The 20344-nt window shown below is 34.4% G+C and overlaps 1 protein-coding gene across 1 annotated transcript in view; it reads right to left on the minus strand.

Annotated features, from left to right (window-relative positions):
• Nucleotides 1-1338: 1338 nt before the first annotated feature.
• The window catches only part of LOC148945390 (pyruvate dehydrogenase protein X component, mitochondrial-like), a 50930-nt gene continuing 31924 nt past the window's right edge, over nucleotides 1339-20344 (minus strand). The window contains exons 7-9 of the mRNA XM_089098561.1: nucleotides 12142-12326; nucleotides 7333-7433; nucleotides 1339-1588 (exon numbers count right to left, since the gene is read on the minus strand). Of these exons, the coding sequence (XP_088954687.1) occupies nucleotides 1416-1588; nucleotides 7333-7433; nucleotides 12142-12326 (459 nt within the window). The 3' untranslated portion in view covers nucleotides 1339-1415. The remainder of the gene's footprint in view (nucleotides 1589-7332; nucleotides 7434-12141; nucleotides 12327-20344) is intronic.

Consider the following 20344-nt stretch of genomic DNA (forward strand, 5'->3'; position numbering starts at 1 on the left):
CTCACATGTCCTCCCTTTAAAGACAAAAAATGAAAGCCCCCAGCTTCCTCTTCCCTTCAAAACTTCTAAAATTTCAGCTTGATCTCCGCCTGTCACTCCCAAGATGCCACATATATGCCGTATGGATGACAGGATACATAGTTTCTTTATATATATCTGTTTTTCCTCCAAGTTAAAATTGAGGGTTTGCTTCCCGCTCAAAGCCCCTGATAATGTCAACTCAATCCTGCAAACTATTTATGAGATAATGCATATATGTTATACTGATAACCAGCTATCTTGTTACCAGATGCACTATTTTTATCACATGGCAGCGCATATTACCTTTGATTCATCTTGCCACTTAACCATGAAATAATGATGTCTCATATAGGGTTAAAAACGTTTCAGGGGATCAGAGAAGATGTTCTCAGTCTTCACGCCATCTGCCCCCCAGTTTCTTTTTCCCCGTTTCTAAAGAAATACAAATACAAAGGACTGTCTTCAATAGACAGTCTTGTCCAAATAATGACAAGACTCAGAAGGACCCTTCAGCTTCTCTTTGAACGGGAGATGTATTGAATCTGGCTTATGTCGGAACTTGGTTATTGAGGACCGTTCATGGCTGCTATTATGGCTGGTTGTGATAAGACAGATGTGATCTTATTGGTTGTAGAAGTGTTAATCCTTGCTATATTTCTGATTTCCATGGGAATAAGATTAGCCTATATTCACTATACAACAAGTCGGAAATCATAATAATAATTTGAGGAATTCCAATAAGGCCCTAAATATTCGAAAGATTTGCAGCTGTTGAAATTCTATTTTTTTACAGTATAATCGTTCTCTGGTAATTGTTACCGATACTGTAAAAAAAAATATGTAAAGGAATCAGGAAAAATTCTGCCAATAATACAAAAATTCAATTAAGAATAATTTTACAAAATAATACTTTTTAAAAAAGAAACTACGAAAAAGATGGTGACGATACCATCTTGCTTATTTCAACTAAAAACCAATTATATTGTTGGTTTGATTGGTTAATTAAGTAGGTCACACTGCCGCAGCTTGGCTTGAATTTCAATCATAATATTTTTAGGGAGTGCATCATTACCATTGTGCTGTGGCGACTACAGAATGCATGGAATTGTTTTAAAAAATACCAGGTTTTGTGGCACAATTATCTGATAATATCCCGCTGGTCCTGGAAATAATTTTGTTTTAATATTACATCTTCTCTTAAACTAATTAAGATAAGTTTTTTTTTAGCGTTCTTTGGTCCTTACTATTTCTGTCGTTCATCCTTCATTTTGTAAATACAAAAAAACAAACTTCAAGGCATGAAATAACACATAATGCTTCAACAATAGTATTCTTACATTTGCATCAAATAAAACAAAACATACAACATATATTAATAAGGAGAAAACTATATTTTAAATCGAAACAGCTTGTGATTTAGTCTTAAAACCTCCCAACAACAGAACTGCAGGCTGAGATAAATAAGTTTTAAATGAATCCAAGAAATAGGCAGCACTATCCTCTGATATGGCTTCAGAATTATACGATAATGTGACGGAGACGACATTTATTGGTTTACCAGTTGGATCTAAAAAGAGAGATTTATCCATTTAATATGCAAAACAAGTATGAAAACCAGTGGCGCCAACTAGAAGAGGACATCTACCCATTAGATCCCTCCCCTATTTTGAAAAATTCCATTTAAGGGGTATTTTCATTGAAAAACTGAAAAAACCTAAAAATTAACATAAAAAACGTAAAAATTTGCCCCCCACCCTGATATTGAAAATTACTTCTTATTCCATCCCCCTAGATTTTCATAAACTGACGCCACAGATGACAACGTCGTTTAACGGCTATCCCGAGAAGTAAAGAAACTTTTCGTATGCCATGACAAAAACAAATATAGAAAGAAGATCGCCAATCGTCACACACTTCCCAATCGATACCACAAACCATAAATATTAAAAATTTCAAATTTTAAAAACCCATTCCTAAATAAAACAAAAACCACTTACAAAAAAATAATTTCTTTAATTATACAGTTATATGATGATATTAATTACATTCTTAGTAACAAAATACCAATTTTATACGAGATTTAGACTAGTAATTTAAAACGTAATTTAATTTTAAATAAAACTAGTAATTTAAGGAGAGCGTTTAGGCTTAAATATGAGGCTTTTTGATTGTTTTTTTTGAACCGCTGTTTGTTATAGTTTTATATAGAAAAAATTAAATTATTATTATTTTTTAAACCCAGAAAAATCCACTCTGTAAATTAAATGGAAGTTATAGTTTCGCGGACTTCAATTAAAGCTCTTTTATATTCAAGATTTTTTATTTTTTGTATTGATGATTATGTTTAACCGAAATCACTCCATTAGGCCTATAAATTTTGGATATTTACGGACATTTGATATTGTTTGAATGATCTTAGTGAAAACAAATATTCTTGCATTATTACAAAATTTGAATTTTTAGGCACAATTTTTACCGGTATATTTTTAGTGGTTGACCACTTCTAAAGAAAATAATGAACTAAATTTTAATTTAAGTAAATAAAATTATACGTTAAATAAATAATATAAACATAATATAATAATAATATAATAAAATATAAATATAATAATATAACTAATATAATAAATAAATAAAATTATACCGTTAAATAAATAAAAATTATACCATTAGATTCCCTATTTGTTGTTCTTTCCAAATATCACAGTCACTTTTCTGACAATGCACCCGCTACCCCTGATGGTTCCATGTATAGCCCTAATAATATATTTCCTTGTTGTTTTCAATCTCGTGATACGTCATTCTTCTTTATTAAAACAGGTTTGCTATAAGTCAATGAAAACCAGTTTCATCTGAGTGACTGATGGAATATTGGATAAAAATATTATTCGAAATGATTTAAACATGGGGATAACAATTGAAGAAACCATGATAAACTGACTAATACAAACATGCAGAATTTTATACAGTAAAAATTTCAGTGTTTTAGTGTTTTCTTTTAGTTTTGTAAAGATACTACAGCCCTACCTTGGATCACCAGGAGTGGGTATGGAGCATTGTCGAAAAGCGACCACGGTATTTCCAAGAGCAAAGAATAAAGGATATAATGTTGATTTGTTTCATATTTTTCCTTTAAAAGTGGTCGACCATATAGTTTACTTAACTTTCGACTGACCAGCTCAAAGCACTCGTTTAGGCCTCTAAAATTTCGGTTTGTCCTTTTGTTACATTTATATTGTTGAAATGATCACATTCGAAACAATTTATTCTTGCATCATCACTAAATTTCAATTTCGGTGTGCATTTTGACAACATAGCTTGATCACAAGATTGTAACCACAATCCCATTTTCGGAATATACACTCCCATCATGGGCGTCGGGAGTGGGGGGGGGCAGGGGGGTTGGCAGCTGCCCCCCCTAGACCTTCAAATTTACTTTATATTTGGGATAAAAAGCAGATGGGTTGGAAAAAGCATTTGATAAAACTCCATAACACTATCTACTGCCCCCCCCCTAGACAATATGCTGCCTAATGCTGCCTACGCCCATGACTGCCACTCTTATGTTTCACATCTAATAAAGTCTATTTTTCATATATAATAGTCTTGTCACTGACGGGGGGGTATAAATACTAGTTTCCATTTGTTTCCAATCCTGATGATAAAAAGAAATAGTCTTATCATGAAGAGAGGGAGAGAGAAGAGAAGGAAGTGGGGGATTTTTGGGAGGTCATTTTCCATGGGGGGGGGGGACAACTTCGCGCGGACAAAATTTTCCAGAGGGAGGAGTTTTCCGTGGGTGAAGTTTCTAGGGGGATTTTCCTTGAATTTCCCTTTTTTGAGATGGCAGCAACCCGCGAAGAGTAAGCTAGTTCTGAATAGAATTATTGTCAATTAAGTGTTAATGTTCAGAAAATAGAGCTTGCGATTTACATCGTGGCAGTGGCGGTAAATATTGGAATGTTTCTCCTGACTATAATTAAATTTGTTTTGCAAAAAGTGTGCGTAACTTACAAGAATGAAAACTGGCGCTAGAATTGACATAAAAAAAAATCATCAATGGTGTCCAACATAGACATTTCATTGAACATGCTAGATGGCACTGGAGATTTTTTTTTTCTTAACACTAGTATCAGTATCCACTTTTGTAAGTTACTTGTACTTATAGGTTTGTTGGTTAATAAGTGCATTAATGCTAAATAATCAGTATATGTTTATTCAAAAAATTTACCAGTCTATTTTGTTCTCAGGTGTAAAAATTTTGTTTAGATATGAGCGTTATATTATTAGAATAAACATAAGAATAAATAGAATTAATCACTTATCTTCCTTCATTCCAGAGAGCATTTTTGGATTATTCCCATAATATGGATGTTTGGGGTGATAACGTTTGTTGCAGAATTTTTTTCAGTGTTACATAAAAGATTACATTTATGTGCTTAGCAGTACGAAAGATGGAGAAGGGGGAGAGGGTGAATGAATGCCACCTGGGAATTTCCCAGGAATACGGGGTTTGTTCAACAAAGAACTGTCATTTGTATAAATTCCTGATTCGCTGCATTCACTAACGGCCATAGCATCATTTTTTCCCCAGTTCGAGAGTAAAAAACTATTAACCACCAAATACCGAATAATAACACGACTTTACTTGAGGAATGAAAGCAATAAAATTATAAGTTGCAAGGTTATCGGCGACGAGGTCTACTGTACATCAATGGTACCAACATTCTGGGGCAAAGACTACCATAGGCAGGGGCATCCCGAGGGGGGGGGGCTTGGAGGGGCGCGCCGCCAACGGTTTTGACATTCGGTAAAATTTTTACCGAAGGCGAACATTTCGGCATAAATTTTGCAAAATTGCCCGAAATTTGGCAAAATTCTTGATTTCTGCAGAAAATTCGGCATAAATCAGGTAGTGATTCGGTGAAATTTACGAAGATCGCCCCCTCAATGAAATGAGTCTCGGGACGCCCCTAACCATAAGATGGATGGTTATTGTTGAAAGTTTCTTGATCCTAAAGTCGTCAGTTCGAGCCTTACCCGGGACAACAATTTTTTTTTAAGCTTCGGTAGATTGTTGAAAGTATATGTGAAATATACCTCTTTGTAGAGCAGAAAAAAACTTACTTTTTTAATTGATTGTACTAGCACATCTTGACATGGCTTTTCTGTTGGGAGAGGCGATTTTTCATCTTAGGTCAAACCATTCATAATAACGAAGGGTAATTAACAAAGTACCCTTGTCAATAGAAATCGAGGCTCTATAAAAATAAATTTTAACAACAATAACTTGCTCAACAGACTGTTTTTTATACTTATCTCAATTATGCAAAGTTCACTAAGTTTGAAACTACCCATCAAAAGTTATAATTACAATAAAATACCAATAATCTTAGAAAAAGGAGGATAGCAATCCCAAAAGGGATGCGATCTTTACGGAATTAACATCATCGAATTCATCATGTCTGAGGACCTTGCAGCAGAGGTTTCAAGTCCCTATTTGCTTAATACGAAATTTCGTACTTTTCCTACAGAGGATGGTTACGTTTGATACTTTTCATTTATTTATATCAATGGTCGTAAAATATCAGGAGAAGGCTCATTCAAAAGGATATTTAAATTTCAAGTCTTTTTTGTCTCTCTTAGTTTTTACTAAAAAAAAAGAGATAACATAAGGTTCAGCAAATTTGCTGCACTCCCAAATGGGGCGCGATCTTTAGGGAATTTACATCATCAAATTCATCATGTCTGAGAACCTTACAGCGGAGGTTTCAAGTCCTACATGACTAATACGAAATTTCGTATTTTTCCTACACATGTTTATATTACTATTAAAAGATATATCAAATCAATTTACAACGGGGTGGTTGTATCAAATCAATGGTCATAAAATATATGGAGAAGGCTCATTCAAAAGTATATTTAAATTTCCGGTCTTAAAGTTACAAAAGAGACTGCACCACAGCAAAGTGCCAAATTCAAGTATCTTTTGTCTCTTTTGGTTTTTACTATTAAAAGATAGCTAAAATAAGCTTTAGCGAAATTGTAACGCTGCAAAGACCGCAGCACCAATGAAAATACAAATATGACTGTTCTCTTCAAATTTGCATCCTAAAGGATGATACAACACGGCAACCCTGTTTTCATTATTCAAGATATTACGTGCATTCACACGAAGGAAGTTTAAGTCTTTTTTGTCTCTCTTAGTTTTTACTAAAAAAAAAAAGATAACATAAGGTTCAGCAAATTTGCTGCACTCCCAAATGGGGCGCGATCTTTAGGGAATTTACATCATCAAATTCATCATGTCTGAGAACCTTGCAGCGGAGGTTTCAAGTCCTATATGACTAATACGAAATTTCGTATTTTTCCTACACATGTTTGATGCGTTTTTTCTTTATTTTCCCAAGGGGTGGTTGTATCAAATCAATGGTCATAAAATATATGGAGAAGGCTCATTCAAAAGTATATTTAAATTTCCGGTCTTAAAGTTACAAAAGAGACTGCACCACAGCAAAGTGCCAAATTCAAGTATCTTTTGTCTCTTTTGTCTCTTTTGGTTTTTACTATTAAAAGATAGCTAAAATAAGCTTTAGCGAAATTGTAACGCTGCAAAGACCGCAGCACCAATGAAAATACAAATATGACTGTTCTCTTCAAATTTGCATCCTAAAGGATGATACAACACGGCAACCCTGTTTTCATTATTCAAGATATTACGTGCATTCACACGAAGGAAGTTTAAAATGCCATTAACTTAGTATCTTTTTTCGGGTCATCCTTTAGACATATTTTATACTAATGGAAAATATTTTCTGAATAGAACACGTTTTGTACAATGTATGAAGTCATTGCAATACGATCATGTATCTTTTTTGCTTTTGAAATGCATATGAATGTGACGTCAATCACATAAAAAATGTTTTTTCACTATTAAGACTATAATGTGTAGTCAGCCAAAGGTTGCACATCCCGCCCATGAGTCCCCTACCTCCCCCGATGGGGCCTGTGACCCACGTTAGGAATCACGGCATTAAATTATTAACAAAATAGAAATTGCATTTGGTAATTTGAAAAAATAGAAGCGAAGCGATATTCGCTTACTGGGGTAATGCGTTTATTTTTTTTTTTTTTTTTTGGAGTGGAGGGGGGGGGAGAATTTGGCATGAAATCTGGCAGCCAAATCAAAATTTAGTTTGTGTCAGAACATAATTCAAGGATATTTTACCACCATTCCCAATGTTTGCTTCACTTAAATAAAATAAATACTCTATAAAAAATATAATTATACTAAAAAGATTTTCAACTCACCCAATTTAAAATTGCCTGATCCTATTGCGAGGATAGCACACTGTGGAGGATTAATAATTGCTGAAAATTCACTGATACCATACATTCCTAAATTTGAAATCCTAAAAAAAAAAAATTAATACTTAGCAATATCATTTTCCTTCAAATCTGTCAAATAGGTATATTTCCACTCAGCCTCCCTCACGTCTGGGTAATAAAGGGTACCCAGGGGTGAGGGAGGCTAGGTTGGTGAAGGCTCTCCACTAGAAGTCTCATCTTATAGAAAGTGTCGTAACTATTCACTAAACACGTTTTGATTTAGTATTAATTATAGGATATTTTGAATCTTGCCAAATGAAAGGTGAAAAACCACAAATTTACTACTCCAAAGTCCCCCTACCTTATACAGTTTGATTTTCATCTAGAAAATGCAAGCAATTTCAGCAAAAGAGATTTAATTTGTATTGAAGATTTGCCTACATTGCAACCCAAATGTTTGCACATCCGGGTTACAGCGGTAGCTAGCAACCTAGTAAGAGACGATCACGCCCAATAGTAAAAAATGAAGTAGGTCATAACTCCTAAAACTAGAATCAGATCAAGAAACGAAGTACACAATTAGAGCCGCCTTGTCCGAAACCCCTATATAGAAAACTTATAATCCCTTGGATTGAACAACAAGGGAAAATTATTGGCTTGAAAATCAAGAAAAGTTGCTTGAACTACGATATTCCACATCGACAGCAGGTTTTTTTTCTTTCCATTTTTTCCCACAGCTAGCGAGGCACTGGAACATAATAGAGAGCTGTTTAATGGCTCATTTTAAAGAAAATTGCTGCATTTAGAAACCTTTTGTAATTAAAAAAAAATTTTCATATAAAATCATTTTTTTTACGAAAAAAACTGTATTTTCATGTTCAAGATTGATGAATGAAGTCATAATCGTAGGTATTTAATCCCCATAATAAAGAGCTGTTTAATGGCTCATTTTAAAGGAAATTGCTGTATATAAAAACCTTTTGTAATTAACAAAAATAGTTTTTAATATAAAATAAATTTTTGCGAAAAACTGTATTTTTCCTTATTATGATTATTATCATTAACGTTATGACTACAAGCCTTTGCAGTGTTAATAAGGCCAACGTGATATTTGAATATTCGTCCTTCGATATTTTTCCTTCAAGAATTTTACAATAAACTTATTACCAATGAAATTAGCCGAAATAACACTCACCATTCCCAAATAAACTCCAAAAGATGATTCTTCCTCAGTTGGCAGTTACTTTCTAGATTTGTTTTTAAACCGGTTACTATTGGTTGGAGCTCGTTCTTTACTACACATTTTTTTAACGGAATAAATATGTTTTTTACATTTGGGATAATTTTTCACACATTTTACGTCATAGACACCATAAATAGATTGGTATATTTATATAACAAGTTGCCACAGTCGATTGGAGTGAGGACTCATCCTTCGGCTGTGAAGGATTTAAGTTCAACTCACTCTGTGGTAACGATCGTCATCATGGGTGTTCATTGTAATTGTTGTCTTTATTTACTCTAGCACCAAATTCAAGTAGAATCAGGCAAAGTAGCTTATTGTATCTTTTTTACTCCATAGTGGAGACATGTTTCTTGATTCATATCCTTGTAGCAAGGATCTGCTCCACTTTCAAGTAGTAGCTTGACCATTTCAAGATTTGTCTGGTGATAAGTTACCATCAAGCTTGTTTGGATTTTTTTCTGATTCTGCTGGTTAACGCTGCGCAGTCAATTGCAGGAGTAGCTTTTAGTTTTAATTATATAAATATATTGTATTAAACAAAATATAATATTATAATGTACAATTAATTAATTATAATAATGCATAATTAAAAAATCATTTTATTATTATGGAATAATCTAATATATACATATATTCAAATTATAGTTAACATAATTTAAAATAATATTATATTCTTTAAATATATCATATTAAAAGGTATATTAATTACATTAAGTAGACCATTAGGGGTCTACTCAATTTGGTTTCTATTTCTATTTTTTCTATCAACCACGTTTCCTCTCGTACTAAAATCCCAAACTCTTTGGCTTTGTCAGGCAAGAGGCATCTCTTCACTGCCGTTCTCAATTTCACCCGAAGCGAACACTCTCCCGTCACGGAAGAAATTGCAGTTTTTACGGTCTAATCTCCTAGCGGAAAAAAATAGCAGCCATAGGTGTAACTATTATGCTCCATTAGCCATGATATTTTACTAAAATCAAGATTTAGCTAGTGCTAATTTTAGCCAATCAGATTTTTCGTAGTACTTTCTGATTCACTGAAAAATTCTTAGTGGCTTAAGGTAACACTGTTAGTTTCCTTTAGAGCAAGCAACTATGTTAGTAAATTTTATTTTGGTTAACAAGAACTTCATTCATAGTAGGCATTACATGAAATTTTTTTCAAACTGAGATTGATAGCCTACTAGCCTACATTTCTAATTTTAATATCAATAGTTCAATCTTAAATAATAACAGTTTAATATGTTTGAATTAATTAATACTAAAATAGTTTAATAGTTATTAATATTAATATTATTATTAATAGCCTACATTTTTCAACTGTCGATCGGTTCAGTTCCCTACCCCCAATTTTGAGTTCCAAGGTACTACACAACTTCCTAAAATACTTCTTGGTAGATCCTTCGAAGGATTCTAGAGGGATTTTAATCATGTTCTCCCTTAAAGGATACCCTATTACGTGTGTTATAGAGCACTTAACGCGCCTGGAACCCTTTTGTAAGACGGCAGTGTCGTCTTTCCCCTGGAAAGATTTCTCTCTAACAATGTCAGGCACATACACTGGATTTGGGTCTTCTGGGCCATCCTCCATCATCCCTGGAGTCTTGGGGCGTATTTCGAGAATCGTTCAAAGTGACTGTAAATAGGATTATACCTGCGGATTGCAATACTATATGGAATTTATTTTCAAATCATTTTTCTTCAATCGGGCTACAAATAACGCAGACGATATCCTAATCGCCAAAAGACCTCCTTTTGGATTTACGCTAAGTAACACGATGTAGAACTTGACAACGTGCTTCTTCCTGGTACCTGAGAGTTTATATTGATGAAACCCTGTCATATCATGTGCAGTATGGCTCAATGGCACATGGCTCTATGCGCGGTATGTTTAGAAAACAGTGTCCGTAACCTTGGTATAACAAGGAAACATAAACAGTTTATTCCGCTTTCTATAAAACGCCTTCTTAGCTTTTCCAATATTCAATTATACCAGCACTTATCTTAGGAAGTTTTCGTCGACTGCTTGTACAGTGCGTGTTTTGTAAAATAACGCTGTTCGGCCATCGGATGGTCTGCAGTCCCAGGATTCAGTATGAAACATTTACATACGCTGGATCTTACAGAACCACGAGTATTTTATACATAGGACCTTACAGGACCACGGGCATTTTAAGCATTTAAATAGGATGGATCTTATAGAACCACGAGCCTTTTATACATAGGACCTTACAGGACCGCGGGCTTTTTAAGCATTTAAATAGGCAGGAACTTATAGGACCACGAGCATTTTATACATAGGACCTTACAGGACCTCGGTCATTTTAATCATTTATATAGGCTGGATCTTATAGAACCACGAGCATTTTATACATAGGACCTTACAGGACCACGGGCATTTTAAGCATTTTAATAGGATGGATCTTATAGATCCACGAGCATTTTATACATAGGACCTTACAGGACCGCGGGCTTTTTAAGCATTTAAATAGGCAGGATCTTATAGAACCACGAGCATTTTATACATAGGACCTTACAGGACCACGGGCATTTTAAGCATTTAAATAGGCTGGATCTTATAGATCCGCGAGCCTTTTATACATATGACCCTACAGGACCTCGGGCATTTTAAGCATTTAAATAGGCTGGATCTTATAGAACCACGGTCCTTTTATACATAGGACCCTACAGGACCACGGGCATTTTAAGCATTTAAATAGGCAGGACCTTACAGGACCGCGGGCTTTTTAAGCATTTAAATACACTGGAACTTACAGGACCATGGGCATTTTTTTTTTACATATTTAAACTACAACGCAGAATATGCCTTGCATGTTATGATAGCTTAGTGAACATGAAATCCAGTTATTGGCAACGACATTCGGTCCGCTTTAGACTTTAATTCCACACTGGTCATTTCATGTTGATTTGGGCATTTCATTGGTCATTTCAGGTAATTTCAGACGATTTTTGTCCTACATAGTGGGATCAGAAATTGGAGCTATCTTGATCAAAATATAAAAGATACTCATGATATTTCTTTGTTTAAGAAAGTAATTAAGGAATATCTTTGTAATACGTATGAGTTTTGAATACATTTTTCAAATTTATATTAATATGATCGTTTTTTTTATTAGGATATCGCCATTTTTTATTCTAACGGGGTAAGTAATATATCACTCCTTTGGGGATTACTTCCAGCTTTTTCAAGAGACTCCAGATTGCAGTTAGGTAATTTCCAAGACCACACTGCCTTTCCATGACGATAAATATCAGTTCAAATAGGGATAAATCCTTTTATTAGACAGTGAAAAGACAAATAAAAAAATATTGGATGTTCCGATCACATATACAGTGATCGTCATCAGCAGACATGCTCAGAAGCATCAGCAGCATATCTGCTGATGACGGTCACTGTATGTGTGATCAAAATATCCAATATTTTGTGATTGTTTTTTCACTATCTAATAAAAGGGTTTATCCCTATTTGAACTTTTATTTAGAGACTCCACGGCCTTAGTAAAAATAAATAAAAAAAATACTTACGAAAAGCTACCACCCTGAAATTCATGCGGTTTTAATTTATTTGCTCTCGCTCGAGTAGCAAGCTCTTTGACTGTTGCTGATATTGCTTGTATTCCAAGTCCGGCAGCACCCTTTACAATAGGGGTTATTAGGCCATTATCAGTTGCAACAGCTATGGAAATATCTACACTAGACTCATGGCGAACCTATAAGAAAAACAAATCATATTAGGCATGATTTACAAAGCAAATGTTTTCAAAATTGCGTGTTGCCTATCACCAGGTTGCATATTTCTATATTTTTCTTTGTCGTTAATAACATCCGTGCCTCCTGTAACTACAAAGTATTGTACCTTAACAATACTGGAAGACCGAAGCTGATTCTTTATATTTGAGTATCATCATCTAGTGTTTTTGAGCAAAAACGTGAAAGAAATTAAAATCTACATTTAAAAACTGTTCATGATAATTTATGCAATAAATACATAAATGTTTCTTGAAGGAATGTTTTTGGGTGACGCATTAATTTTTGGAATGGTAAAACTAATTAAATTACCTTCCCGATGTTTTTAATTGTGCCTAACTTAACATTGGATATATTTTAGCAGCCCAGTAGCACCTTAAATAGCTCTATATAACCCTATATTATATATGTATATATATATATATATATATATATATATATATATATATATATATATATATATATATATATATATATATATATATATATATATATATATATATATATATATATATATATAATATATATATATGATATATATATATATATATATATATATATATATATATATATATATATATATATGTATATGTATATATATATATATATATATATATATATATATATATATATATATATATATATATATATATATATATATATATATATATATATATATATATATATATATATATATATATATATATATATATATATATATATATATATATATATATATATATATATATATATATGTATATATATATATATATATATAACATAGAACTTAAAAGATGAATAAAACTACAAAAATTTTAGTGAATTATTATTCAAGCTAGTTTTCTTTTCTTCTTAGTCATCGCATATATAGTCTATGAAGTTTTGTGATCGTATCTATTATGCCTTGTTGTATTTCCCGGTCATACAGCTTTGCAGGGGCTCCAAAATTTGCTTATTTGCACCTATCTTGGTATTTTTTAATCAGACAAAACTTTCAGGGGGGGGGGGGTCAAACCAGTAACAGTCCTCCGAGATGCGGCCTTAATCCGATGAAGTTTGGCGTGTCCTATTTCGGGCTTTAATCAGTATTTGACATAGAACTTAAAAGATGAATAAAACTACAAAAATTTTAGTGAATTATTATTCAAGCTAGTTTTAATTGAATTAGTTCAAGTCGGTATGGTGTTTGGCACTATTAGTTTTTTAATTTCCAAGACTATCTAGGCCAAAAGACTGCAGACAGGATGCTCTAGAATTTCCTGCATTAGAATTTTCAGTCTAATAAAAATATTTCTCAGGGATGTGATCTAAATATAAACTTGACGAAACTTATGGGGATAATTTTTAAGCTCGTCCATAGAATTGAATAAATTAGACAATCTTGCTCAAGCGACAATTTCTAACATTTCTGGCCACGATCAGTCTTGTTCGTATTTGAATCTCATATAAATCTGTAAGCTAACTATATAAATACGCTGATTGGTAAGTCAACACAGCACCCACCCAGCGAAAAAAACTAAGAGAAAATATATTATGATATACAATAGGCACCTGAAACATCTCCAGTGTGTCAAGTTTCCTACCCTTACAAAAGAGCATAAGCTACTTTTTTTCTTCTTTTTTTTCATGCCTGAAACCTGAAGGCAAGCTAGTACTTTTTGCTATAAGTGTTGAAAACAGTCAGTAGGTTTCGTTAACGAGTGACAAATTTTATATGCAGTAAGTTAAGTTGGCAGGATCAATACAAGATACTAAGGTATATAGGAGTGCCGTTATTGATGTTAAAAGTAAAGATCACCATCTAGTAGTGTCGAGGGTTAATTTAAAGCTGAAATTTCGGAAGGGTAACTACCTCCCGGGAAGTTATGATGTTGGAAAACTCCAGAACGAGAATTTGAGAGAAAATTTCCAGGAACAGTTGAATACTAAACTTGAGAATTTAAAATTTGATAATGTGGAAGATGGTTGGAATAATTTTAGAAAAATAATTTGTGAAGTTGCTGTAGGTGTCTTAGGAAAGAAAGCTAGAACTGCAGCTAAGATTATTAGTGAAAAAGCTTTATGTTTAATAGAAAGGAGAAAGGACTTGTACAAAAATCATCTGAGTGATAGATCATATGAAAACAAAAGGAATGTAAAGAAAGTGGAGAAAGCATTGAAATATGAACTAAGGAGGTGTGAAGTGGAGGCCATGGATAAAACTGCCGAGGATCTGGAAGATGCAGCTAGACGGCATAATAGTAAAATATTGTACTTAGCGATAAGGAAAAAACTATAGGGAGATGGGCCGAACATTTTGAGAATTTGCTTAACCGAGATAGAGTTGCAGGAAAAGATATAGAGCAAAATGAAAAGGTTTGTGATACCTTGGATGTGAAGGAAGATTTCTTTTGTGAGTAGGAATTAGTAACAGTACGAAAAAGACTAAAAATAATAAGGCTTCAGGTACTACGGGGGGGGTAAATCAATTTTTTAAACATTATAGTTCGGAAATCTGAAATAAGTTACCGAAGATAATGAACAGTAAACTTTAAGAAGGGGAACCATCTAGCGATTTTTGGAGAATTTTAATTCAGACACTTTATAAAAAAGTTGATGAAAGTGAGTGTGGTAATAATCGAGGCATTAGTCTGGTCTCTGTAAATAGTAAATTACTTTGTAATGTGATACTTTTTAGAATGAGAGATGCCGTAGATAAAGTTTTAAGAGAAGAACAGTGCGGTTTTTGAAAAGGTAGAGGATGTGTCGACCAAACTTTTATTCTTAGGCTAATAATTGAGAAGTGCCTGAGTTTTCAAACACCTTTGGTCCTCAATTTTATAGATTATGAGCGAGCGTTCGATTCTGTTGATAGAAGAGCTTTAGTAAAGGTTTTATCCTTGTATGGTATACCAGACAAATACATTAAAGATATTAGTGCTATGTGCGAGAATAACACTGCTGCGGTTAAGGTAGGAAATAAGGTTAGCAGCTGGTTTTGTATTAAATCTGGAGTTATATAGGGTTGTGTTCTATCCCCCTTTATATGGATTATTTTGACGGACTTTGTCTTAAGGAGCACAGAAAAGGCAATGGGAGACCACGGAATCAAATGGGGAGGAAAAAGTCTCTTGGACTTAGATTAAACTGATGATTTAAGCATCCTAGATGAAAGTGTGAACAAAATGAATGAACTTTTAGAGGTTTTGCGAGTTCAGGGTGCTAGAATTGGTTTGAAAATTAATGTTAAGAAGACTAAGTTACTAAGGCTAGGAATAAGTGAAGATGAAAAGGTGACGTTGGGTAATGAAAAGATTGATCAGATGGGCAGCTTAACTTACCTTCGTAGTATTATTAGTAAAGATGTTGGGAGCAGTGAAGATGTTAAAAGTAGAATAGCCAAGGCTCAGGCTGTTTTTCACACTTGATAAAAATTTAGAAGAATAGGAAGATAAGTCTGAGAACTAGGATTAGAATATCAAAAGCTACAGTGATGACAGTGGTCAAATATGGCTCTGAAGCATGGACGCTCCGAAAAGCGGATGAAGATTTGCTAGATGTTTTCCAGAGAAATTGCTTAAGGATTGTTCTGGGTACCCGGCTGACTGAAAGTATTTCAAAAAATAGGCTATACGTAGTTAAGTTGGACAGCTGGGGGATCGAGTAGAAACTTTTCAAAAGTTTTCTTTGAGGGGGAGCGGGGGGAGGAGTGGTTAAGGTGACTTAGAATTTTGTGTTTGGCGGAAAGGGGCAAAATACTTTTTCTGCAGTTCTCATCAAAAAGCATACGTTACGTTTTTTCTTTTTATTTCGTCTAACGAGCTCTTTGGCTAGTATTAAAATAATTACAGTGAGTAAGAAGTATATTACGGAGAGCATAGTAAGAAGTAGAGACAGATGTAAAATAAATGGGATAGTATAGAAAGTGTGGTAGAAGTACATCACGTATAGAAAGTAAAAAGGTTATAGTGAGAAGTAGAATATATTTAGGCATAGTGGGTTCATTTTTTTACCTATACAAGCTTTGCTTCAGGTTTTGTATTTTATTACTTATAAGTAAACACGTTTTTTTCTTTAAAAAAGGACAAAAAAGAATCAGATGAATAAGAAGTAATGTAAGAAGCATAGTATATCAACTACAGTAAGTAAGAAGAATATCACAAGAAGAGTACAGCACGTAAAAAGTATAGTAAGCATGGTAAGACGACATTTCCTCTAGTATTGTGAGAAGAGCCAGATGATTTTAATGGTATGCCTCTAACCGAGCCCTCTCGTTGAACTGAACCTCTTTAAACCTATCCAATTTAACTGAGCCATCGATCGTTTGAACCCCTGTTTAATTCGACCCTAATTCATCTCAGCCCTCATTCAACTCAATCCCTGAGCAATACAACCCTCATATAACTCAACCCCAGTACAACTTAACCTCTATTTGAAGAAACCCCCAGGCAACTTGATCCCCGTTTAACTCAACCCCTATTGAACTAAACCCCCCTGCAACTCAATCCTCATTTACTCCAACCCTCATGCAACTCAGCCCCCGTTTAACCCAACCCTACTTGACTCAACCTCCATTCATCCCATTCGACTTACTGCTGCAACTATGAAATTCAAGTATGTTCGGGCTCTGGGCACAAAATTTTTTCTAATTTCAAACATATAAGATAGAAGCATTAATTTTTGTTTTTTGTAGGGGGGGGGGGGTAGTTTTGCACTAAAGCAGATTAAAAAAACTTTTGATTATAATTAACCAATGAATAAAGACCATTTCATTCGAGTCAAATTTTATCACTTCCGCCAAAAAAGGCTGAATTACATTTTCTAGGTATATTGTTGGTTTAAGGAGGGTTAGTTGAACGGAGTTGATTTGAAGCTGGTCAAGTCAAACAGGGTTATGTAAAACGGGTGTGGGTTACATAGGGGTTGATTTGAATGGGGTTGAGTTAAATGAGTATTGAATTGCATGGGGATTGAGTTATACGGAGGTTTGGTTGATTGAGTTAAGTGGGAGATTTAGTTGACTCAACCCCATTAAATTTAACCTACTTGCAACTCAACCCCGAACCCCTAGGATTTAAATGTTGGTTGAATTGCACGGAGATTACGTTGAAGAGGGATTGAGTTAAACGGGGATTGTGTTAAACGGGGGTTGAGTTAAACAGGGGCAAGTTTCATGGAGGTTTAGTTGAATGAGGGTCGGTTTGAATGGGGTTGAGTAAAATGAGCGTTGAATTGCATAGGGATTGAGTTAAGTAAAGATTACGAGGGATCGAGTTAAGCGGGGGTTGAGTTGCATGAAGGTTTAGTTGACTCAACCTCATGCAATTTAACCCCGTTTAACTCACCCCCCCCCCTTTCAACTCCACCCAATTCAGCTCAACCTCCGTGCAATTCCACTCTCATTTACCTCAACCCTAATGCAACTCAACCACCGTTTAACCGAGCCCTATTTGACTCGACCCCATTACTGCAACCATGAGATTCAAGTGTGTTCGCGCCCTGGGCTTGAAAAACTTTGCTAATTTTAAATACATAAGACAGAAGGATAAATTGTTGTTTTTTAGAGGAGGAGAGAAGGACGGGGGTTGAGTTAAACAGGGGCAAGTTGCATGGAGGTTGAGTTGAATGAGGGTCGGTTTGAATGGGGTTGAGTAAAATGAGCGTTGAATTGCATAGGGATTGAGTTAAGTAAAGATTACGAGGGATTGAGTTAAGCGGGGGTTGAGTTGCATGAAGGTTTTCATGCAAACACGCAAATTTTAAATGAATATATGTTTTTAGTAGTGTCTTTTTTATTAAACATATGACAGCTTTAATAGAAACAGTAGCTTTATTTTTATTTCACAAAATATATCAAGTAATAATTGCTTCGTCTACAATATGTTGAATTTCATCCACCTTTCTGAGTAACTTAGTTTCATCCTGCAAATCCTGTATCAAAGGAACTTTAGGGACAAAAAAACTATCAAAATTATTAAATAAAATTAATATTTCCAAAATATTTAAATTTGCTATATTCAGATGTTTAATATAAAATTCAACTGGAGTAAGTAAACTGGAGTAAGATAAGGAAACCGAGTCGAGTCAACTCGACTCGGTTTCATTCGAGCCAACTTTTATAACTTCGGACAAGATGGACTGAATTACATTTTCTAGGTATACTCTTGATTCAAGGAGGGATAAGCTGATTGAGGTTGAATTACATTGGGGTTGAGTTGAATAGAGATCGAGTCAAACTTTTTTTTTTAAACAGGGGCAAGTTTTCACGGGGGTTGAGTTGAATGAGGGTTAAGTTGAATGGGGTTGAGTTGAATGGGGTTGAGTTAAATGAGGGTGAGTTAAACAGGAGTTGAGTTACACAGGGGTTAATGGGGATTGAGTCGCACGAAAGTTCAGTTAAATGGGTTCTGTTAAACAAGGTGCAGTGGCACAAGAACCAATTTTAAAGGCAGACACAGAATCCGGGAAAGGAAAAAATGAATCCCTAGAATTAGCGAAAAGGCCATAAGCCAGCAAAACATCCATAAAATAGCTGAGAGTATCCTACGCCGTGATTCAGAGGTGCAGATATCAAACGAAATTGTACTCCTAGTTATGCAAAACTAGCTCCCCATACAAGGAAATATTCTGTTTAATAACTAACTCCCCATACAAGGGGAAATAACTAACTCCCCATACAAGGAAATATTCTGTTTAATAACAAGCTCCCCATTCAAGGGGAAATAACTAGCTCCCCATACAAGGAAATATTCTGTTTAATAACAAGCTCCCCATTCAAGGGAAAATAACTAGCTCCCCATACAAGGAAATATTCTGTTTAATAACTAACTCCCCATACAAGGGGAAATAACTAGCTCCCCATACAAGGAAAAATTCTGTTTAATAACAAGCTCCCCATTCAAGGGGAAATAACTAGCTCCCCATACAAGGAAAAATTCTGTTTAATAAATAGCTCCCCATACAAGGGGAAATAACTAGCTCCCCATACAAGGAAATATTCTGTTTAATAACAAGCTCCCCATTCAAGGGTAAATAACTAGCTCCCCATACAAGGAAATATTCTGTTTAATAACTAACTCCCCATACAAGGGGAAATAACTAGCTCCCCATACAAGGAAATATTCTGTTTAATAACAAGCTCCCCATTCAAGGGTAAATAACTAGCTCCCCATACAAGGAAATATTCTGTTTAATAACAAGCTCCCCATTCAAGGGAAAATAACTAGCTCCCCATACAAGGAAATATTCTGTTTAATAACAATCTCCCCATTCAAGGGTAAATAACTAGCTCCCCATACAAGGAAATATTCTGTTTAATAACAAGCTCCCCATTCAAGGGTAAATAACTAGCTCCCCATACAAGGAAATATTCTGTTTAATAACAAGCTCCCCATTCAAGGGAAAATAACTAGCTCCCCATACAAGGAAATATTCTGTTTAATAACTACCTCCCCATACAAGGGGAAATAACTAGCTCCCCATACAAGGAAATATTCTGTTTAATAACAAGCTCCCCATTCAAGGGTAAATAACTAGCTCCCCATACAAGGAAATATTCTGTTTAATAACAAGCTCCCCATTCAAGGGAAAATAACTAGCTCCCCATACAAGGCAATATTCTGTTTAATAACAAGCTCCCCATTCAAGGGGAAATAACTAGCTCCCCATACAAGGAAAAATTCTGTTTAATAAATAGCTCCCCATACAAGGGGAAATAACTAGCTCCCCATACAAGGAAATATTCTGTTTAATAGAAACATAAGTAGATTGAAAACAGAATAATAGTTAAAGTAGAAAAACAAACTATTAAACAACAATCAGTTATAACCAGAGATCGTCAGAGAGACACTTGACAATGACTTACACAATGAACACAAATGATTTAATAATAAGAACATTTCTTACGGATGTATAGAAGTGTGGCGTCTTGAAAGGATCGGAAAATTTTTTTTTGTTTCAGTTTGATTTCTCTGTCCCTTTTTTTGGATTTTTTCTTTTCCAT

The sequence above is a fragment of the Artemia sp. Qi Xiang Cuo genome, chromosome 13 (genome assembly GCF_049724085.1).
Source record: "Artemia sp. Qi Xiang Cuo chromosome 13, ASM4972408v1, whole genome shotgun sequence".
Taxonomy (NCBI): domain Eukaryota; kingdom Metazoa; phylum Arthropoda; class Branchiopoda; order Anostraca; family Artemiidae; genus Artemia; species Artemia sp. Qi Xiang Cuo.